General features: G+C 40.5%; 1 protein-coding gene across 1 annotated transcript in view; it reads left to right on the top strand.

The window, feature by feature from the left end:
* Positions 1-23965, top strand: part of LOC113518083 (NBAS subunit of NRZ tethering complex-like) — a 36036-nt gene that overhangs the window by 7478 nt on the left and 4593 nt on the right. Inside the window, exons 12-36 of the mRNA XM_052892855.1 lie at positions 673-798; positions 2109-2232; positions 3075-3214; positions 3903-4216; positions 5091-5403; positions 6964-7119; positions 7240-7376; positions 7555-7740; positions 7993-8095; positions 8251-8423; positions 8760-8872; positions 8959-9091; positions 9721-9972; positions 11290-11404; positions 12816-12916; positions 13775-14040; positions 15250-15488; positions 16614-16801; positions 18008-18172; positions 18785-18945; positions 19783-19970; positions 21078-21214; positions 22200-22289; positions 22714-22854; positions 23533-23706. Of these exons, the coding sequence (XP_052748815.1) occupies positions 673-798; positions 2109-2232; positions 3075-3214; positions 3903-4216; positions 5091-5403; positions 6964-7119; positions 7240-7376; positions 7555-7740; positions 7993-8095; positions 8251-8423; positions 8760-8872; positions 8959-9091; positions 9721-9972; positions 11290-11404; positions 12816-12916; positions 13775-14040; positions 15250-15488; positions 16614-16801; positions 18008-18172; positions 18785-18945; positions 19783-19970; positions 21078-21214; positions 22200-22289; positions 22714-22854; positions 23533-23706 (4235 nt within the window). The remainder of the gene's footprint in view (positions 1-672; positions 799-2108; positions 2233-3074; positions 3215-3902; positions 4217-5090; positions 5404-6963; positions 7120-7239; positions 7377-7554; positions 7741-7992; positions 8096-8250; positions 8424-8759; positions 8873-8958; positions 9092-9720; positions 9973-11289; positions 11405-12815; positions 12917-13774; positions 14041-15249; positions 15489-16613; positions 16802-18007; positions 18173-18784; positions 18946-19782; positions 19971-21077; positions 21215-22199; positions 22290-22713; positions 22855-23532; positions 23707-23965) is intronic.

The following is a 23965-nucleotide window of genomic DNA, read 5'->3' as shown; positions in this document are numbered from 1 at the left end:
TCTTCTTTTCCAATTATTCTATTTTAATATTGAAATATCTGAAAGTCACTACGTCGATTCCGGCATAGAATAAGCCACCCCTTCCTATCCCGTGAGTGCCGGAGGGAAAGGGATTCTTAGTAATGGAGACTGAGAATCCCATTGCTAGTAATATACCCAACCAGATCGACCTCGCGGTTCCCCCTGGAAACTATCATGGTTAATTCCTGATGAATTCATCATGATGGGCTAACTGGCCTGTTTTTATTCTCATCTATCACCCTTCGCTGGTGCTCCGCCAACATATCCCGTTAGCGCAGGCATTACCATACAATTTTCACCCATCAAAAAAAAAAAACCCGTGAGTGTCGTAAGAGTCGATTAAGGGAGGGCAAAGGATGGACAGCAGCATCTCTTTTAAAACATCTGTAAAAGCCTAACTGCGGTTGCTAACCCGCCTACCAAGCATGGCAACTACTGGCAGTACTCCCCTTATGGGCAAGGCTTATGTTCAGCGGTGGACAGTTAACGGCTGAAATAATAAAAAATCTGAAATTAAGAATTTAATTCAAAAGAAATTGATAAAACATAGTTTTTATTTATTTTACTATTTTATTCATTATACCAGTACTGTTAAACCGAAATGCTGTTCAGTGTTTGTGTAATACTAAATCAATTATAACTTACTGTCAGATCGAAAGTGGCAACTACAACGAGGCGTTGGCATTAGCGGACACATTCAACTTGGATAGCGACCTCGTGTACCAGCAACAGTGGCGAAAGAACCCCGTCTCCACCGATGCTATTCAGAAGTATTTGGTAAGTTGGGGCAGAAAAATACTTTTTTTTATACAATTTAGAATGGCAAACAAGCTGACGGCCCACCTGATGGAAAGTGGTAACCGTCGCCTATAGACAAGCCTACAGACAAAAAATACATAATTCTTTGCTGTAAGTGCTGATTATGTATTTTTTATTAATGGTTAGGTACATTTTAGATAAAAAGTACTTACTGGTTGAAAATGGAATGGTAAGTCAAGTCAATAAGCTCTCATAAATTTGCTAGGAAGTAACTCTGATGGCTTAAGTGAGGAGTTCGACTATGACTTGACGGGATATAGTATTAGCAATGGGGTTGCTAATTTTTTTATTACGCTCATTTTCACTTAGTATTGACTTATTTAATGAAAAAAGCCCTTAATGAGACACAATATATTATTCCAGAGAATTTTTATCAAAAATCAACACTACCAATGAATCATAGAACCCATAAAGGATAGGTAAACTTTATGTATTGTGAATATAGTTGTTTCTGAAAAGAAACTACTATCTTTTCGCTGTTTGATTCGACAGTATTCGAAATGTTGAAGTTAAAAATTATACGAAGTCTCAATTCTTTTAAGATTAAATTACGATCCCTTTTATTGGAGAAATGTTACTACTCCGTACATGACTTCTGTACTGTTGATTAATGTAAATAATTAAAAATTAATTTGACATATATATAATATTACGATAAAGTTGACACTGTTTATTGCAAAATTTATTTATTATAATGTTCTTATTACACCTATCCCCCGATTTACACGGTACTTGTTTTACACGTTTTCGCTTTTACACGGTTTTCCAAATAAGTTTTTTTTTTTGTTTTTATCGCACTCTACTAAATGCTAAAATCGAAATTTTGGATCGCTTTGGATCGTTTAATGTATTGTAATTAAATAAAAAAATAGTGTTTCCGTAATATATTACATATTTTAACCTGTCAATGCATTTATTTTTATTTCTGTGTACACCTAAAAATATTGGAAAAAATCACAACTGTTAAATAGCAAAATTATGCATTTTCTGCAAGCTTTTCGATTTACACAGTTTTGACTTGAAAATTTTTAATTTTCGATTTACACGTTTTTCTCAGGAACGTATCTACCGTGTAAATCGGGGGATAGGTGTATAGTTATTGGTTGGTTGTAATATTCAGGTTGATGTAATGATTTTTGTATGTTTATCCCTTATTTCAGACAAAATGTACATTGTTTTTTGAATAAATGACTAATGACTAATGCTAAGAAATGTTACGAATCCTGTTGGATAAAATTATCATAGTAATTAAGATAATATTGTTTCAGAGTAAAGTGTCAAAGAAGATATGGGCTGTACACCAGTGCGTAGACAGGCTGCCGGAGACTCTGCCCGCCGCTAAAGAACTGCTGCAGTTCGGCCTCGAGCTCACTAACGAGAAGATCCTCGATGGTATGTTATTTTGTTGTACAATCACTTATATTATTTCATCATCATCATCATCATTTCAGCCATTATCTGTCCATTGCTGGACATAGGCCTCCCCCATAGACTGCCGTAGGGAATAGTCCGGAGCCACCTGCATCAACTGACTCCCTGCAATGCATTTGAGGTCATCACAGCATCTTGTGAAGGGTCGTCCTACACTACGTTTGCCCGTACAGGGTCGCCACTCTAGAGCCTTTCATCCCCATTGTGTGTAGGTTTTTCGAATTACATTATTTAGTTTTTAATATAATAACTCTTTTGTAGCTTTCTTTTTAGTGTGGTATCCAAACCAAGCAGCTGTGCTAGTATTCCTGTGTTTCGGTTAAAAGGGTGGGATATGGCAACAAAATTATGGGGTGTGTAGTCATATTGTACGATGGTGTGTTTGCATACCAGATGCAAGAATCTTTGTTAAAAAGATTGCTATATAAGCTACATCCGAGCATATCAACACCAACAATAGCAGATAATTAATTACTAATAGCGGAGATAAAGCGGTCGCCGTGTCTGAAAACGGTCAGAACTCATCATCATCATCTTAGACCTTAGGAGTTGTGACGTATGGGGGGTATCATGGACATTATAGTGTATTCTGTAATGTCTATGGTACTGTTCGTGTCTATCGACTGGTACCAATTTCCATCAGGTGGGCCGTCAGCTTGTTTGCTATTCTAAGTATCATAAAAAGAATTTGCAGACTGATCTTACGTTTGCGTCAAGGGGCGAAAGTGATTTTTCAACATTTCCAAATTAATAACTTTGGTAAATTATTTTTGTTAAATTTATAAAATGTTGCCATTAAACAGAAATAAATAAGGAACGCAGCGAAGACGAAATGAAGGATCTGGACGACATAACTCTCGAGGATCTGAACGCGTATACGAGCGAACTGCTGCGGTGCCGCCACGTTATGCTGTTCTACAAGGAAAGACTGTATCTCTATGAGGTATGGACTTGAAAATCATATCACGATCAACTTGACATCTTCTCAGCCTTTATATTTTAAAATAAAAATATTCGGATTGACTTACGTGCCAATCTGAATATTCTAAGTGGTCGACCACTCATGACTAAAGGTCCCAGAGGGCCCCGAAACTAGTCAAGCATACTCGATTAAAATACATGTAAATCGATCTGGTTATTCATATATCAAAATATAATGTGTACTTACAAAACTGTTAGCTATTGTTCACTGTTGGACGCAGGCCTTCCCTTGTCACCGTGATAATATAGATGTATAATTGATCATCGTGCACTATCTGAGAGAGAGACAGGTCAAGTGTTTAAGGAATGTACATATGTGTGTGACGACTGTATAAGTATAGTATAAGTGCATAAAGTTATAATGTCATATTTTTTCACCACCTCTGCCCTTCATACGCTTTCTGTTTTTACCCAATGGTTAGCTGGTAGAGAATGCCATATGGCATTAAGCTCGCCATTTGTACAAAGTTTTATTGTGCAATAAAGAATAAATAAATAATGTGTGTAAGAATAAAAGTTGTTAGCATTTTTAAGCAAGTTCAAATAGGAACAAGTTCTCCTTTTTACAATCAATAGTGTTGCCTTTATTTTAAAGTTATTACTAAAATAGTATGTTGTAATTTATGGAACAAAATCGTAAATCTTTGTAGGCAATTCTGAAATGTGAGAAGTCTGCGTATGTGAAAGACGAATACGACCGCCTTCGCAGCAACAGCATCGTCCACAGTTCTATGGAGATCGCCAAAGAAGGTCGCATAGAAGCACTCACTTGTCTATGGCCAAATATCAAGACCACTGCAATGCAGATGGCAGTATTAGAAAAGTTGCCCGAAACGATCAATCCATTAGAGTATCAACAACTCTTGCCGACCAAACAGCCACTGCAGTGGTTCGACAAAAAATCGCCTATAAAAATAAAGCCCTTTGAACATGAGCATGATTGGTGCAGGAAAGAAGTCTTCAGGTAAGAAAAGTACAAGCAAAATGGACATTTTTAGTATTCCTAAGCAGTTTGTTATTTCTAGGTGCATAAAAAAGTTTTTTTTTTAGTGGATAATGGAATGGTAACCCTGCTCACGCTAATGGTGTACGCTGGCGGGGCACCAGTGAGAGAATGTAAGTAAGAATGAAAATGCAGGTCACTTAGCCCATCGTGACACCTGGAATATGGATACAATATGGAGCTCAGCCTGACAGAGTATATTACTAGCAATGGGAGTCCGTGTTACTTATAATTCCTTTCTCCCTGTATATGGGCGAAAAACTAAAAGTCCAGGGATCGGCAGAGAAGTCGGTTAATTGTCGTTATTCCTAGACCGGTATGCCATTCGCAACAACTTGAATTAGTCGTATCTTTTTGATGAACTGGTTTCCTTGGACTGCTGTCTTCCTCCACGGCGTAGCTATGGATCTTTATCGGCTCCGGTGCACGCACAAAAACTTGTATTGAAATAGAGCAGCGTGATGTAGGGTACTTTACATGTCCATGACACAACAGTTTTTCCATTAATAGAAAATTATTATAACAGTTAGCAAGTTACACACAAAACCACGTCGTAGCAAACTATGAATTTAACTTAGATATTGTTTATTATAACATAAATAAATAAAACAGAGTGTATGCTACTAACATCCTATGATCACTTTTTGCGCCAACGCCATATTGCTTTTTTTTTTAATCTATCCGAACATAGTCGCGCTCAGGTGCGACGCGATAGCGCTCTCTCGTGTGGTAAAACGACTTTCCATCCGTGCGATGCAACCGGTGTCGAATTATCAAAATTAAACCTAAAGTTGCTTTTTATTGTATAATTTCAATAATATATTCTTTTGAACAGGTCAATATGGAGTTCCAATTGGTCGGAAGACTCGACCCCGGAAACGGAAACGGTGGAAACGGCGAGCGAGGACATCGCGCAGTGGTACGACAAGCGGGCGCGCGAGATCGAGGAGCGCAGCGGGCTGGTGTCGCACGCGCTCAACCTGGCCACGCTGGCCACCGTGGGCGGCGCCGTGCCCGGCCTCGACCACCTCATGTTCCACCTGCTCACGCTCGACACGCTGCTCTACGACATCAACGTCGACCACGTCACGCTGCGCCAGCTAGAGAACATGTCCACCCTGGACACCTGCTGTCTGCTTATGGAAATGGTCAGCTGTCACTCTAGTTTTTTTTTATGCAACTTAGAATGGCAAACATGCTGACGGCCCACCTGCGGTGACAGTCGCCTACAGACATGAGCAATACTTTGAACATAACAGAGTATGAAACCGTGATTGGGTTTCATGGTACACACTCATAGTTTCATAATCTTAATAATATAATAAAATTTTAACTAGAAGATATCTGTACATGGGAGATATTTAAGGAAAATTGATATTTGAGGTGGGGGGGGGGGAGGGGTTAATAAGAGCAACAGGTGCTAAAACAAAAATTTTTTGAATGTTTTTTCTGTTTGTCTGTGTGTTTGTTACAGCATCACGCAAAAACTACTACACCAAATTGATGCGGTTTTCACAGCTGTATTCCTGAAGGTCTGACTTAAAATCTAATTTAGCACCATCATTATATCAGCCTTTAACTGTCCACTACTGAACATAAGCCTCCCTCTTCGGGGGTTTTGCCAGTAGTTGCCATAGTTCGCAGGCGGATTAGCAACCGCAATTAGGCTTTAAGATGTTTTAATAAGAACGCTGCTGCCCATCTCTCGCCTGTCTGATGTATATTTTACCTTAATACGTTGTTTATATGTGGTTTATTTTATTAGTTTCCTACTTATGGAATTCACGCATGCGAAGTAGCGGGCAAAAAGCTAGTAAATAATAATACAAGGTGTAGCCAACAAACTTTCAAGTTGTCGATGTATAAATCAAATATGAATTTTATTTTATACTAAAAACAATATAATTTACTTTGCCGTATCTTAACACTTTGCTGACCAAAAATTCCGTCAAGGTTGAAATCTTTGGATTAAACTATAATTGTGATAAAAACCGAAATACAAACAATAGTGCATTACTGCAGCGGCCAGCAACTGAGGCATTGATGGACGAACGTGCAAACGTGGGCCGATGCGTAGCCGAGGCACATATACGTGAGTCCATTAATGCCTAGTTGTGGCCAAGGTTTGTATAGTACTTTTCTCAAACAATGCGCGGAAATCAAAAACATAATTTTACTTTTTATATTCATTGACGAATAACGAATAATAATAATTTATCACGCGCCATAATGTTTCTTTGTTTATTTTTTAATAAACAGCTTTCTATTTGCAAGCCACTTCAAAATTTAAATAAAACCTTTTATTAGTCACCTCCTTGGTAGCAATGTTTCGAAGTAAAGGGTCATTCCATTTCCATTTTTGATTTTCATACAACTTTTGCCGGCCGCTGCCTGCATGTATCTGGCCAGTACGGCAATTTTGATTTATCTCTAAGAAGATTGTCAAAATAATGCTCACATTTCAAAGCATGTTTGAGAAAAAGTAATTTTTTGATCATGACTGCTTTGTAATCCAAACGGTGTTGCCCGTCGTGGTAAGAGGTCATACATACACGCTAGTGCAATGACGAGTTTGTTCGTCATCGGACAGCAACGTTTGGATATGAAAAGACGAGTTAATCGTCACTGTTCAGCAAAGTGTTAAAATTTATTCCGTCGCACACCAACTCAAAGTATCAAATACATTACTTGTATGTTGTATTGTGCAGTCAACGCCGTTAACATTCGTGTCGGACCTGAAGAATTTTGTGATCCCGTTCCTGAAGCGATACGAGAACCTGTCGAAGCGGATCGACGCGTGCATCAACGGTCTCACCGAGTACCTCGAGAAAAGCAGTATCGATGATCTCTCCTCTATACTGCTGGTGAGTCGCACTGACTTTTAGGGGTCAACAACTCATCGACTATTCTGTTCAGATATTTCGCTCGTACGAAGCATATCGTGAGCGTGTGAACATAGCTTAACTGCCGTGGGATGGTGGTAGGTGCTGCAGTCACCGAGCGAGTTCGAGCTGGACGTGCGCACGCACCTGGAGCTGGCGGAGCGCTGCCTGCTGGCGCACAACGGCACCGAGCAGCTCGACAAGGCGTGCGACCTGCTCGACACTATACTCAAGGAGAGGTACGGCAATGTGTTTTCACGTTAGATTAGACGTCATTATTCTACTGTCATGATTTTAGGGAAACAGTAACGATTAGAGTAGTGTTATCTCGTGTGTACATTATAGGTATTGATTATTCCACACTCATTTTCTACGGTGACGAAATGAATGTAAATAAAGTGTACGTATGTCCCGTAGCGACGGCAGCATCTCGAGCAGCGAGCTGGTGCGCCGGGTGCGCGAGCTAGAGCGGCTGGTGGCAGGCAGCGAGCGGCTGGCGGCGCGCGGCGTGGCGCTGCCGCTGCGCGAGCTGCGCGACCACGCGCGGGAGCACGCGCGCGCCCGCCACCTGCTCACCAGGCTGGCGCGCGCGCTCGCCCTCAGGTACAGTAGGCTGCAGGCTGCAGGCTCTTTTTCTTAGTATACATATTTATTATTATATCTCACCAGAGGGAGACTTTGTACGTAAGTCGATTGCTTGCGAAACAATACACTCTGTTATGTCCATGCTACTGCTCATGTCTATAGGCGACGGCCGACTTTTCATCAGGTGGGCCGTCAGCTTGTTTGCCATACTAAGTTATATAAAAAAATCTTGAAACTAAAATAGGTGAAATATAACTTTTATATTTATAGAGATGAAAAACCTACACAACAAGATTGGGCTGAACTGCTGAAAGACATCCTTGAGTTACAATCATCGCTGTTCACTTGCGTCTCCAAAGAAGAGTGTTACGAGGTATGACTACATTAACCTTGAACATTGACATTATTTATGAATAATTTGTAACGAAATTATCGCGTACAAACACCTATAAATTAGCATCACATCCGGTTCGAAGGATCAATTCATGTATAGAGTTGATATAAGAAAAGTATTTACTATATGGGCAGATCTACGCGTCGTCACTGTTAACGTCGGGCGATGCGGCGAGCATCAAGCTGGCGGTGGAGGTGGTGTCAAACGGCAGCGGCGCGGGCGGCCGCGTACAGCTGGTGTCAGCCGCCGCCCGCGAGTACTTCAACTCCGCGTCCTCGCTGGCCGACCCCGCGCTCGACCTCGCTAGGTCAGTACTGCACTGCACTTTCTCAATTGATACAATCATCGGAACGTATAAAAGCTAGCAACAGTAGAGGCTTTACTGATGTACTATCAATCCTTGTGATATAACACTGACCGTGGTAAGATTATTTTGTACATGATTCATGCCTGAATGTATCTGAAGGCGTTATGGGACCGTTGGAAATATTTATATATTTTTTTGTTCACTAAATTTTTATTATAGTATCTGTGGGGCTGTTGGTTTACGTCCTTCCATCTGAATAGACATGTCTGTCGATGGCCAATGACTCATATTTATACTCTAAATTATTTTTTAAATAATAATGATATTTCTCCATAGATGCTGTTTAACATTGATAAAGGATGACAACGAGGAAATAAAAGAGGAGCTGGATCTCATTGCAGCTTTACAGATATTGAACGCGTTTGGCTTGACTATTCTTCCCATACAAGGTACGCATCTGTGTTAAAATATTTGCTTCTAAGTATAAATTGTGTACGACAAAAAGTTTGATTTTCATTACAATTTTGTTCCTAAGTTCGTCTCTGCGAGGACCGATTGACCTTGATCGAAGATTGTTTAAAACTGGACCCTAATGCATTCCTGGCGAGTCATAAACTGCTCAAACTAGCCAAGCTGTTAAGAATCGCTGGCGATGATGAACAGACGAGGTTTGTTTACGTTTTTGATTTTGTTAGATATTTCCATATATAATTCCATTTTGACGTGTGTGTCCCGGCATAGAATAAACCACTGCTTCCTTTCCTGTGGGTGTCGTAAAAGGCGACTAAGGGGACTTATAGTCGAGGGATGTGCAGCAACGTCCCTCTTAAAACATCACTAAAAGCCTAACTGCGATCGCCGACCTGCCTGTCAAACGTGGCGACTACTTGTAAAACTCCTCTTATGGGGAAGGCGTGTTCAGCAGTGGACAGTTAATGGCTGAAATAATAATAATATATGCTATATAGTAACTGTATTAAATATATAATATCGTATAGTAATTATAATGTGAAAGCTGTCCTCCTAGTTACATATTTTAGAGAGGGAAAGAGATAGAGGTAGTTAAAGGAAGTAATAATTTTATGGTGTATTTTGGATGTTTGGTGCAATTTTTGTTGCTTGATAGATTTTAATAAATGATACACTTACAATTCACAACATAATATATGTTTTGAATTCGTTTTCAAATTCAAAACATATATTATGTTGTGTTATATATTATACATAAATTAAATTGATTACTATTGTAATAAAGTGTAAGAAATATCAGTTAGTGAGTATGTGGTGTGTCGCGCAGGGAGGCGGCGGTGCTGCAGCTGGTGGGCGAGTACGCGATGCGCGCGGGCAGCGGCGGGCTGGGCGCGGCCGCGGACGCGGCGCGGCGGCTGGCGGCGCTGCGAGCGGGCGGCGGCGCGCGCGCGGCCGCGCTGCTCGCGCACGCGGCGGGCGCCGCGCGCGCGCACGCAGACCGCGCGCAGCGCCGCCGCCTGCTCGCCGCCGCCGCCGCCTGCGCGCCGCCGCACACCCTGCACGACGTGCTGCGCGCCAGGTACGCACACGCACACGCACACGCACACGCACACGCAGGCACACACACGCATACGCACACGTACACACACACATACACACACACGCACACTCACACATGCACGTACACACGTACATGCACGCACACGGGCACACTCACACATGCACGTACACATGTACATGCACGCACTCACACAAAGCGCAAGGATGTGTTCCTAGCAATACAACGTCCTATATCAAATGCATCCTTTTTTGTCAAAAGAAGCTAACTTCACCTTCATTCATCATCCTTTACTAGTACCCCGCCAGCACACTTATACCGATAGCGCGGGCGGAGTTAGTGTTCCATTTTTATTCTATTGGAGTGACACCTCTACAATGATCATATATATATTTATATGAAAGCTAGGTGGCTCACGTTGATATTAAAGAAAGAAATTTTATTTTACAAAAATGTACGACTACATCCACACAGGGGTCAAATGTTTTTTATTATTACTAGATTCATAGTTATTCTTTATTGTACACAAAAGGTTATTGAAATGGAAAAACAAACATAATAATGCACAAAAGGTAAGCTTATCTCCAAAAGAGATTTCTCCCAGCAAACCCAATATGAGAAAACTGACAGTTTATTAGTAGTTACAGTCATACATGTGTACCAATCGACTTCAATGTTATAGTTAAAAATAAATAAATAAAATGTTAAAGACATTTTATTTATTTATTTTTAACTGAAAAGACCGATAGGTATAAATAAATAAATAAAAATGTATATAAGTAAATACATATAAATAGATAGATATTATATATAATACATAAATATAATAAGTACGCACTTCAGCATTGTGAGAGGTATTACCTCTCACAATACTGATGTGATTCTTCAGACGCGATTTGAAAATCCCAATGCTTGGGCTATTTCTAATTTCATGAGGAAGTGTGTTCCATAACACAGGTTCCGTTATTACTAGTATTTATAAACTATAGCACTAACTTACTACCAGGTGAGACCCGTGCTTGTTATTGTCCATTAAAAATCATTTCTTGATATTACAACATATTATCACAACAAAACAAACACTCAAAGACTGATAGTCCACCTATTTTGTATAATAAAACACAGCAAACCATCCACACTTGAGTCCTCAGGAATGGCAACGCATGGGGGCTATCATGGGCAAAACGGTATACTCTGTTATGTCCATGGTACTGCTCATGTCTATAGGCGACGGTTACCAATTTTCATCAGGTGGACCGTCAGCTTATTCGACATTCTAAGTTGTATAAAAAAAGACTACTTAATTTAAAATACTTATAAACGTTAAACACTTTCTAGGTTAGAATTGGAACTTGAAGGCCTCCAGCAAATGGGCGCGTCTCTGAAAGAACACAACCACCTGACCAACCGCTGGCCCTCTACCGACGACGAGTTCTCCGACGCAATAACTACTGTGAGTGATAGCTTTTGTATGCTAACTGAAAACACACCTGTACATATCTGTATCATACAGATCATTATCATATTAACATACATTATTAACTATTATTTTTCATCGTGCCTCCCACCAAATTGTTTATAATTACTCCTCTCCATCCAAAGGTTGCCTGGAAGAGATCGCTCTTAGCGATAAGGTCGCCCATTGTTTTCTCATTGTGATTATTTCTTGTAATTATTTATATTTATAATAAGTTTACTATTGTAATCTTTTATAGGAAACAATAAAGAGTATCTATCTATCTATTATTAGAATGCATGAAGAAAAAGAATCATCTCTCATTTTACTTCTCTAACATATATACATTTATCGGGTAATTGACTTAATCTATACTTATAATAAATCTGTAGAGAGGTCAATTCTGTACATGAAATATATTTCCAAAATAACTATCAGGGGGTGATTAGTGATCGATACTGATGCCAAAAATGCAATCAGTAAAATTTTTGTTTGCCTGTTTGTATGTTCATTATAGAAACAAAAACTACTCGACGGATTTTAACGAAACTTGCTACAATTATTCTTCATACTCCTGGGCAGGTTATTTTTCATCACGCTACGATCAATAGGAGCAGAGCAGTGAAGGGAAATGTTGGGAAAACGGGAGAAGTTACTCTATTTTTAAGCTTCCGTCGCGTGTGCAGCATGTGGCGTGAATTTACTGGGTACAGAGGAATAACACCTGAGTCCTCAGGAATGGCAACGCATGGGGGTATCATGGGCGAAACAGTATACTCTGTTATGTCCATGGTACTGCTCATGTCTATAGGCGACGGTTACCACTTTCCATCAGGTGGGCCGTCAGCTTGTTTGCCATTCTAAGTTGTATAAAAAAAAAAAAAAAGCCTTAATGGCCACTTTTTTAAATGTTAAAATTCCACCCGTGCGAAGCCGGGATGGGCCGCTAGTTAAATAATAGTAAATTTTGCTTAATATAATTTAAGAATCAGTTATTTATAATTAACTAATTCTTATTAATTTAAAAAATGAGAAAGTCTGTCTGGTGCATCTTGGCGCGTTAATGTCTTAACCAATTGATATGAAATTACATATATAGATATTTTTATGATTTTTAGGTAACGTTACGTAAAAGCTCATATTTTAAGCGTAATGTTGTATGCCTTGAGGATTTTTAAGGACTATTTTGCTAATGGTATAAAAAAAATTGACTACTTCCATTTTATTAATTTTAATGCAGCAGTACTTTTCTCTATATTTTTGGTAGCAAAGCGTAGTTTTGATCCACAGATCTCTTAGTTATGGGCCCAGTATGGTTCACTTATTTTCACGTACATGTATGATGAATACAAACAGATCATGCTTTACAACAAGCAAACAAATATTTTCTTGAATATTTCTATTTCAGCCGGTTATAGAGAATAAGGATTTAATAGCACCGCCGCAAACAGAGAAGAAACCACTCCTCAACTATCTGCTTGATACGTTCCAGAATAAATTTCCTTTTGGGTAAGAATGTTTAATTATAACACTGCAAATACTTATATATTTATAATAATTTTACCATTTGTACAAAGTTGTGTGTAACATTGTTCCATTCGCCTATCTACCGTGAAGCATTTGTGTTTGCGTGGCGATGTTTCGGTTTGGAGGGTGGAATATGGCAGTGAATTTACAGGCTTCAAAGGAATCACACCTTAGTCCTCAGGAATGGCAACGCATGGGGGGTATTATGGGTGAATCAGTATACTCTGTTATGTCCAAGGTACTGCTCATGTCTATAGGCGACGGTTACCACTTTCCATCAGGTGGGCCGTCAGCTTGTTTGCCATTCTAAGTCGCATTAAAAAAAATATATTTTAAGTTTATTAAAAATTATCGTATTTAGCGTTTTTTATATGAACTAATTATATATATATATATATATATATATATATATATATATATAGTGTGTAATGAATGAATGGTTTATTTTTTTTTCACAAACAGTATAAAGTAACAACTTGAGGTACAGTTCGATATGTAAGACCAATTTTGTGAGATACTGGTGCTTGCGGTAGGTTTTTTTTAATGGGTGATAATGATATGGTAACCCCGTCTGCGCTATCGGTATACAATGGCGGGGCACCAGTGATAGATGACAGATGAGGATGAAAGCAGGTCAGTTAGCCCATCCTGACGAATTTAACAAGAATTTGCCACGATAGTTTCCAGGGGGAACCACGTGGAGGTCGACATGACAGGGTTTATTGCTAGTAATGGGGCTATTTGACCTCATTACCAATAATCCCTTTCCCCCCGCTTGCGGTAGGTTTTGAAGAACCTGTGTTACAAGTCACCAGTAATGAAACCAATTTGTATTGAAAGCGACAAGTCCGAGGGCGTGGACGAGGCGGAGGGCGGCGTGGGGGGTGAAGGTGGCGAGGGTGGCGAGGGTGGCGAGGGCGGCGTGGTGGTGGCGGAGTGGTACGCGGCGCTGCAGGCGCGGCGCGCGGCGGGCGGCGCCCCCTACCGGTACGACCGCTTCGCGGCGCCCGACGGCGACCGCCGCGCGCCCGCGCCCTCCGCGCTGCACTGGTACTACGTGCAGAACTGCCTCGACGGCGGCGCCACCGCCCACCACGAGACTGAAGGTTAACCACCTCTCATTATTATGTTTTGCTTATTTAACATTGTGTTTTAAACAAATCAATTTCAATTTGGCCTATGATGGTTATATTGTTATTTCTAAACTACTACTCCTACTGCTAAACCGATTGTAATAACATTTCTATGGGACCAGTCTCTAAGTATATTCAACTAAATAAAAAAAGCATTTTCCAAATCGGTTTAGAACTAACAGAGTTAAAAGGTTTAAAGTCCCATCTAAACCATCGTTAGAGGATTAAGAAAACCCATACAAGTATGTTTTGAAACCGATGTGCTAAAAATTTTCATTCCTGTGCAGGTTTCTAGGCAGTAGTAGTTTATATTGTATGTGTCATAAATAAAAAATTGATAATTAAAGTAAAAAAGAAATAACCTTTCTATATTCATCTTTTTTTCTTTTGACTCAGGCTTTTTGAACTGCCATTAGTAATTTGTTAATATTAATAAAAATATGGGCCACGGTAATACGTAATTAGGCATTCCTAACACATTTGTTCTATAGGCTAACTGACCTGCCTTTTCATCCTCACCGGGTTGATCCCTCAGTGGTTCCCCGCCAGCATATACCGATAGCGCAGGCATTACCATTCCATCATCACCCATTAAGAAAAAAAACAGACACACATTTGTTCTAAATTAAAAATGTACTTTTTCTCAAACATGCTTGGAAATGTGAGCATTATTTTGATAATCTTCTTCGAAATAAATCAAAATTGCCGTACTGGACAGATACATGCGGGCAGCGGCCGGCAAAAGTTATATGAAAATCCATATCTGTCGTGTTTTGCGGCCAGATAAATTACTATGTAAACTCATATCTATCCTGTAATTTAAAAATGGAATAACCTTTTACTTCGAAATATGGCTACCAAGGAGGTAACTAATAAAATGATTTATTTAAATTTGAACTGGCTTGCAAATAGAAAGCTGTTTATTGAAAAAAAAAGCAAAGGAACATTATGGCGCGTGAAAAATTATTATTGTTCGTTATTCGTCATTGAACTTAAAAAGTAAAATTATACTTTTTGATTTCCGCGCATTGTTTGAGAAAAGTACTATACAAGCCTTGGCCACAACTAGGCATTGATGGACTCACGTGTGTGTGCCTCGGCTACTCCTCGGCCCACATTTGCACGTTCGTCCATCAATGCCTCTGTTGCTGGCCGCTGCAGTAATGTACTATTATTACACAGTGGTCCAGAAATGTGCGGAGGAGCTGGTGTACAAGGACACGCCGCTGAGCGTGGCGTGCCTGCTGCGGCCGGCCGGCGAGTGGGCGGCGTGCGCCGAGCGGGCCGGCCGCGAGGGCGCGGGCCCCGCGCAGCTGATCAGCCGCAGCGCCACCGCCGCCTCCGCCGTGCTGTACGCCACGCTGCTCAAATGCAACGCGCCCGACTTACGCGATAACGTCTATCTCGCAAAACCCTCCACGGTAACTTTTGTTTCTTTATTTTTCACATAACGTTTTGGATACGGAATATTTGTTTATTTATTTACAGAAAAACCAGGGCTACACTAGAATTACGTGGGTCGTAGCCGTAGAATTAAAAAAAAAATTAAACAAATTTAATTAATAAAATAAAAAAAATTCAATTAAAGTTATTATAGACTGAGTTCAAAGAAAAAGAAAAGAAAGACCAAGACAAAGCTGGTACCAAACTGAATAATTTTTCATTCGGATCGCAGTCCCACGGATAAGCACGAGGCGCCGAATCAGTAGTCACATGTCGGGCCAGACCGCGGGGGCAATATACAATACTGATGCAACGATTTTTGCATGGGAACAAAGTACGAGGCTTATGTACCATATATCGTCAGCGTTGTCCTTATTAGCTATTGCTATAACACTATAGTGTAAATAGATATAGTCTTGGATTACAAACTAAGCCACTTATTGGTTTTTACAAATAGTATTAAGAAAGATTAGAGGCACTGCACATGAAGCGGCAAAACGGGAATGAACAAAAAAAAGGAATGGAAAAATGTATGAATTTTTACTTCTTAAAAATTAAATGTAAATCCTTGACTAAAATGTAGCCTAGTTCTCATCAATACAATACATATTCAAATATTCTATGAATCAAAAAATTGTTTGCTCATTTATGAGGTCTCTCGATTGCTTGGGTACCTCTGTCTCATTCGTGTTTCAATCGTGAAGCAGTTGTGTTTGCATGACTGTGTTTCGGTTTGAAGGGTGGGATATGGCGTGAATTTACTGGGTACAGAGGAATAACACCCGAGTCCTGAGGAATGGCAACGCATGGGGGGTATTATGGGCGAAACAGTATACTCTGTTATGTCCATGGCACTACTCATGTCTATAGGCGACCGTTACCACTCTCCATCAGGTGGGCCGTCAGCTTGTTTGCCATTCAAAGTTGTATAAAAAAAAAAAAAAATTAGTCGATAGTAAAGATTGTGGAGAGAGTATTAAATAATACATTAAATATACAGTAACACATCACATAAAATGTTTTTGTTCCATACTAACTGAAAAACAAACGTCTGGAGAGGTTCAAACTGTATATTGTATAATTTATTAAACATGTCTCACCAGATGGCGCGCACGACGTTGAAACAAAAGAACGCGTCCGAGGACCAGCTGGAGGTGATCCGCCAGTGTATAGAGAAGCTGAGCGGCGCCGGGGACGTGGAGCAGGTGCGGCGGCTCGGGTACAGCGTCAACGGGCTGCTGTTCAACGCGGACGAGGACTACCGCACCGAGGTCATATACCGCATCGCCAGGTATTATTATGACTTACTACATACGCACCACATTTATATCAACAAAACAGTTTGACAATTTCCTATTAAGTAATAGGTGAAAATAGGAAAGAGGGAAGAAGAGATCCACCCAAAATTCTATGCACATACATTAGTATATATATTTATTTATTTGCTTATTTACGTCTTTATTTATTTATTTATATATTTATTCACAATTTGTATTTGTGGTATTTACATTATTTTCACCGGTACCTTTCTTGCACTGGATTACCCAAATTAAATTATTTTCTCTCTAACTACACTGGGTTGGCTGGAAGAGATCTCTTTCAGAGATGAGTCCTCCCTTACTAACAAGTTGTTAAGCTAATCGTCGTCGTATATATTTATTTATGGCAACAAACAGTCATTTATAAAATGTTAATACAATATACAATACAGTTATACAACAATAGATCTTACAGTGCCAATAATGGTATTTTAAATATAGAGTCATAAATACGAGTATATATTCATGATATCCCATAGAAACGTGCACGAACCTTAATAACAAATCCAAAGCACCAATATATATAAGTACTAAAGATGAAAAAAAAAGAAATGCCGATTTAATTTAAACATACAAGTTTTTGTGTTAATTTACATTTCAGAATATAAAATATTCCCTCTATTTTGTACAGACTTGGCTATTTTTCCTTTCTTTGATATGCTATTTACTCCTCCATACACGTAGTTCGTACTATGACAACCCTAGCATATAGACATATTATTGCTGACTTATTAATATCATTTATTTCTATTTAAATCAGCAGTATTATGCCTATATAAACTCATACAAACTCTAAATCAGTAATTTGGCTACTGGTTTCTGTCCGCCAGTCTGGCCAGTAAAACTAACTAGCTAGATTCATCCAGGCTCAATAAAACTTCAGGTTTTTATTGCGCCAGGGATCCTTGATTCAGAGCAAGGGGTTCGCGCGTCGCCAGTTAAAGCGAACCCTTTAAATTTGTGAAAGTGTACACAGCTAATAGCTGTGTATAAAAGAAAATATTAAATAAATAATTTCGGTGTGTGGGAAAAAGTTTTTTTTTTTTCATATTAGACAAATGTCCCACACTAACATTTAGTGTCAGAAGTTGTAACAGTACGATCTGCGCGGACTCACGCGGAGTGACGCGCTCAAAATGGATGGTCAGTGATGTGTTACATGTTTGGTTGCGAGGCAGGTGCGGCGACAAGGAGCACCTGTCGGCGGCGCTGTCGCTGGCGGCGCGGCACGGCGCGGACACGCTGCTCGTGTGGCTGCAGCACGCGGCCGCCGCGCCCGGCCTGCGCCTGCACGCCGCCGCGCTCGCCGCGCTGCCGCGCCACCTGCCGGACGCGCACCGCAGGTAACTAGACCGTGCCGCCGCGCCACCTGGTGGAAATGGAATGGAAATCCCGCCTGCGCTATCGGTGTACACAGGAGCGGAGCGCCAGTGACGGATAATAGGTTAGGATAAAGCAAATCAGTTAGCCCACCGTGACAAATCTAACAATAAATCAATCACGATGGTTTCCAGGGGGAACCACGAGGAGGTCGACCTGACAGGGTATATTGCTAGCAATGGGGTTACTAATCGTCATTACTAACAATCTTCCCCCCGGCACCACGTGCTGAACGTACACCACAGGTAACTGCTTTCCACACCATGCGTGTACTGTAACGTCTGGTTCACTGGTTGAATAAATCATCTTTATGGTCACTATACTCTCTGTTTCGACTTTTTATTTGTTCAATTTACTAAACCAAAGATAAGATTTCTTCACGTAGTTAGCTACTTAGTCCACTTCTAGAAAGTGTATGCGTGGGTATGTATAGGTACGAGGTGTGATTCGCACGTGCGAACCGCGACTAATCCGCATGCATCCTAAATAAACAATATACTCATTATTGCAACAACGCAATAATTTTGTTTTTCCTCACTGTTCTATTGAAGTTTAACACAACTGTCTGTACGCAGAATAAAGGAGACGTTGTGGCCACTGATAGAGGGCCACGATCACAGCGCGCTGCTGAACCTGCTGTCTATACTTCGCGGAGTGGACGAGCGGCCACTCATCGCCGGCCTCACCGCCGCCGAACACATCAAGCTACTCAAGAAGGCTAAGGCCGCCTCTACAGGTACTTGACGCGCATCTACTTACAATGTCATTGTTATTACAATTCAATTATCCCTACTACTGTTTTTCTTTCTCTATCTGTCTATCTCCTTCTACTACTCTCTCTTCTCGTTCTCCTCTCTCTCGCTCCTCCCTCTCTCTCCATATACACCTATCATCTTTTTCCCCTTCTCTCTTCACCCCTTCTCCCTTCTCCCTATTTCTCATATAAAAGGTTTTAATTCTACTAATACCATGCTAGCCAGACAAATTGAATTTACCAGAGGGAGACTTTGTACAAAAGTCGATTGCTTGGGTACCTCTGTCCTATTCGTGTTTCAACCGTGAAGCAGTTGTGTTTGCATGGCTGTGTTTCGGTTTGAAGGGTGGGATATGGCGTGAATTTACTGGGTACAGAGGAATAACACCTGAGTCCTCAGGAATGGCAACGCATGGGGGGTATCATGGACGAAACAGTATACTCTGTTATGTCCATGGTACTGCTCATGGCTATAGGCGACGGTTACCACTTTCAATCAGGTGGGCCGTCAGCTTGTTTGCCATTCTAAGTTGTATAAAAAAAAAAAAAAAAAAAAAAAAAAAAAAAAAAAAAAAAAAAATTGAAATAACATTTTATTTAGAATTTCCTTTTGCACTAGTATTTTATGCTGTTCCCTTAGTTATATATAATGTTCTCAGAATGACGATGGAAATGATGATGTTAGGATTTGATTTTAAAATCAAACAAAATATTGAAAAATAGAAACGTGAATACGTGAAAAATTATTTCAATTTCAACAGCCTAATCCTTATTTATACTTTGACAATTGTTCAATTGTTTTATTTTTGCGTACTACAGAGCTGGACTATAAGCTGCTACTAGATCAGCCGTCGGCAGAACAGTTCTCTGCGCACATGCTCGCGATACTGAAGCCGGAGACCATTGGAATGGTTTGCAAGTTCCTGCGCTCGCTGCCGCCCACGTTCAAGCTACCCATCACCGTCAACGCGATATATACCATGTGGCTGACCAAACATTTCTTCAATGTTAGTTCATTATAATTATTTATATTTTATTTGCTTACTCAGTGATTGTATCTAATGTACCAGAGGGAGACTTTGTACAAAAGTCGTTTGCTTGGGTACCTCTGTCCCATTCGTGTTTCAACCGTAAAGCAATTGTGTTTGCATGGCTGTGTTTTGGTTTGAAAGGTGGGATAGGGAGTGAATTTACAGGGTACAGAGGAATAATACCTAAGTCCTCAGCAATGGCAACGCACGGGGGGTATCACGGGCGAAACAGTATACTCTGTTATGTCCATGGTACTGCTCATGTCTATAGGCGACGGTTACCACTTTCCATCAGGTGGGCCGTCAGCTTGTTTGCCATTCTAAGTTGTATAAAAAAAATTATAGCAATACAGCAGTTCCTCCCATGAGCCACCAAAAATTATTGAGAACTATAATTTAAGGATTTGTTCCATAAGATGTGCCAATTTTAATCGTGGCTTACCCGTTATTTTGATTTAAAAATTACTGAAACAATTTTCATAAAATTTCTATAGGACCAATCTGGAAGCATAATCTTTCAAATAAAAAAATAATTTTCCAAATCTATTCATAAAGAATGGATATAATAAATGTACCGTCGGATGGAAATCGATTGTTTTATCCATTCCATTTCAATTTCCAACGATCATTTAATTGAATACACGGAATAAAACTAGTGTAAAATTATCCTTTGTAAAAAATGTCATCAACATTTCGATATCATCCATACCAGTTAGAAATCTATATCCATTTCGTTTCAGTTTTTTATTTGAATATCTTTATATCTTAGATAACTAATATTTCTATTCATTATTATACCAATATATTGTAACTACGATATATAGATTTCTATATATTACCCAACTCTACTAAACGGTGAAACCTGTCATATAGTTACACCTATTTTTGTTGAAGATTACAAGTGTTTTTCTAATAATATCAACAATTTTGTCAGTTATATTATATATATATATATATATATATATATATATATATATATATATATATATATATATATATATATATATTCTAAATACCTCTGACTACAGCCTTTTAGGGATAAAGTTATAAGCATATATAATTATTATTGTTAACAAATATTAGGTGCCGCCCGCTAGCGCCACTAACAAGAAATGGATGCAGCAGTACCGACAGTGCGCCAGCTATTTCAACAAACTGTCCAAGGAGGACCTTCTGCAGTTTGTTGCTAATACGTGCTTCACGCGCGACGCAGTGGAACGGTAAACATTTATTTCTCGATATTGACCACAATTCTGCACAACTGATAAGCTGGTGGGCTGTGTGGTCCCGGCATAGAATAGGCCACCGCGTTTTCCGTGATGTCGTAGAAGGCGACTAAGGGACGGCGGGGGATGGGCAGCAGCGTCCCTCTTAAAACATCTTTAAAGTCTAACTGCGGTTGCCAATCCGCCTGCCAAGCGTGGCAACTACTGGCAAAACTCCCCAAGTCCCTCTGGCTTATGATCTGTAGTGGATGGTTAGAGGCTGATATGATGATGCAAATGTAAGCATATTCACGATAGTAAGGAGGCAACCAGTGCGAGAGGAATGGTAATATATTAATCCGAGGGAAAAAGATTTTAGTAATGGGGTCTTATTGCCCTCGATCTCCACGCTGTGCCATCTAGAAATAATCATTAATTCCTACGAAATTCGTCACAATGGGTTAACTGATCTGCTTTCATCCTCACCTGTCATCCCTCACTGATGTCCCGCCAGCGTATATTGTTAGCATAGGCGGAGTTACCATTCCATTATCACCCATTAAAAAAAAAAACATGTATTTTTATACTTTTATAATAATTTTACCAGAGGGAGACTTTGTACAAAAGTCGATTGCTTGAGTACCTCTGTCCCATTCGTATTTCAACCGTGAAGCAGTCGTGTTTGCATGGCTGTGTTTCGGGTTGAAGAGTGGGATATGACGTGAATTTACTGGGTACGGAGGAATAACACCTGAGTCCTCAGGAATGGCAACGCATGGGGGGTATCATGGGCGAAACAGTATACTCTGTTATGTCCATGGTACTGCTCATGTCTATAGGCGACGGTTACCACTTTCCATCAGGGGGGTCGTCAGCTTGTTTGTCATTCTAAGTTGTATAAAAAAAATACTTTTATAAGTGTTTATATAAGTTTTATTTTATATAAGTTTTGATTTATTTTAAAGAGTTTTGAGTTATTTTGCTTGTACATCTATGACAGAGTTCCGCCTGGTACCCGAAACCTGATGATAATGCAAGCGGTGGACTATTGTCAGCAGGAACAGGAGAACGACTTAAAGTTTAATAAAAAGTAAGTGTACTATAAATGAATATATTAGACATGTATAATTAATATATTAGAAATGTATAATTAGACTGTGGGCATATAAATTTGCATGAATAGTAAAAAAAAAGTAGCCAATATTTTTTTTACTAATTTTCCGGTATGCTTTTTAATATTTTAAATACACAATCGGGACTTAACTCGATCGAATCGGGTGCTGTCGTGACTACGACGTGGTGCCAATCCACGTCGAAACGTCTGCAATAAAGAAGCAGGTGTGTAGGTACTATTTACCTGTAAAAGATTTTTCATCGCTTTAAGTTCCGATTGTGTATTTAAAATATGTGTTAGAAGTTTAAATTAACTTTTTTTTTTTGTAATATTCTCGCTTTTTTAAGATACTGCTTGATGACTGGGCCCAAAATTAAATATATTTTTTTATTTTTATAAGTGATCAGACGTGGTCGCAGACGGGGCAAGAGCTGACCCGGTGGGCGCGGTTCTTGGACAACTTCCACTCCAGCACGGTGCAGGCCATCATCGAGGCCGCTCGAGCCGCCGCCGACACGCCCGACATTGCGCAGATGTGGATGTTAGTAGACTCATTGGATATAAAGTACATTACGAAATTATTACGACGAAGCTTGAACAGGTCGAAGAACCGACAATCGATGGGAAAGAAAGGTTCTTGAGTGGCGATCACGTACGGGTAAACGCAGTGTAGGACCACCTCCACCATATGGAGTGACAACCTGAAATGTATTGCAAGGAGTTAGTGGATGCAGGTGGCTCAGGACCATTCTTTATGGCAGTCTATGGCGTGAATTTACAGGGTATAGAGGAAGATGGCTAAATAGAATATGCTACTCTCAGATATGGAAGATTTATAATTCTTCACATCGACGTAACGCCGCGAAATGCTCGCGTCCGATGTCTATTTGGTTGTACGCGTACCATTCCTCCGTCGACACAATGCATTTTGTCTCCGCAATTTGATGTATTGAAGGTCTGTCACAGAAGATATGTAGGCTAATGTGACACTAGCCTCGGTACTGGGGCACCTTTAACACGTTAACGCCGGGGCCGACTTTAATGTTTTTTGCTGCGAGGCAGCGCTCTAATTAATGCTATGCTTCATCATCGAATACGTACCACCGGTGGTACGCGCCACCAGAAAAGACAGTCTAGTGCGTACCGCCGGTGGTACGCGCCATCCAATAAGACAGTCTAGGCGTGAACGTGTTAAGGTAAAGTGAAGGGTTGTCGACAGCGAGGTGGAGACGAGCCACGGGGCTGAGGAGGCGGCGGTGGAGGCGCTGGCGCGGCTGGTGGCGGCGGGCGCGCTGCGCGGCGCCGCGCTGGGCTCGCTGCTGCAGTGCCTGCGCGTGCCCGCCGCGCCCGCGCTGCCGCTGCTGCGCGCGCTGCGACACGTGCACACGGCCCCGTCAGTACACTGCGCACGCGCTGCTGCTGTGCCTCTATATTATAACGTTCAACACTAATTACCACTTCATCCGTGGAGCGAGCGGCTCTAGGCTAGCTCGCTACACCCACTGCGGCGGGGGGGAGAGGGATTGTTAGTAATGCGGACTATCATTGCTAATCCCATTGCTAACAATATACCCTATCACATCGATCTCCACGTGGTGTTCCTTGGAAACCATCGTGCTGAATTCCAGGTATACATCTGGAATCACGATGGG

This window comes from Galleria mellonella, unplaced genomic scaffold (genome assembly GCF_026898425.1).
Source record: "Galleria mellonella isolate WM207_F2 unplaced genomic scaffold, CSIRO_AGI_GalMel_v1 utg171, whole genome shotgun sequence".
In the NCBI taxonomy this organism is placed as follows: domain Eukaryota; kingdom Metazoa; phylum Arthropoda; class Insecta; order Lepidoptera; family Pyralidae; genus Galleria; species Galleria mellonella.
Note: the sequence above shows the minus strand (reverse complement) of the source record. Positions and strands in the feature narration are given on the sequence as shown.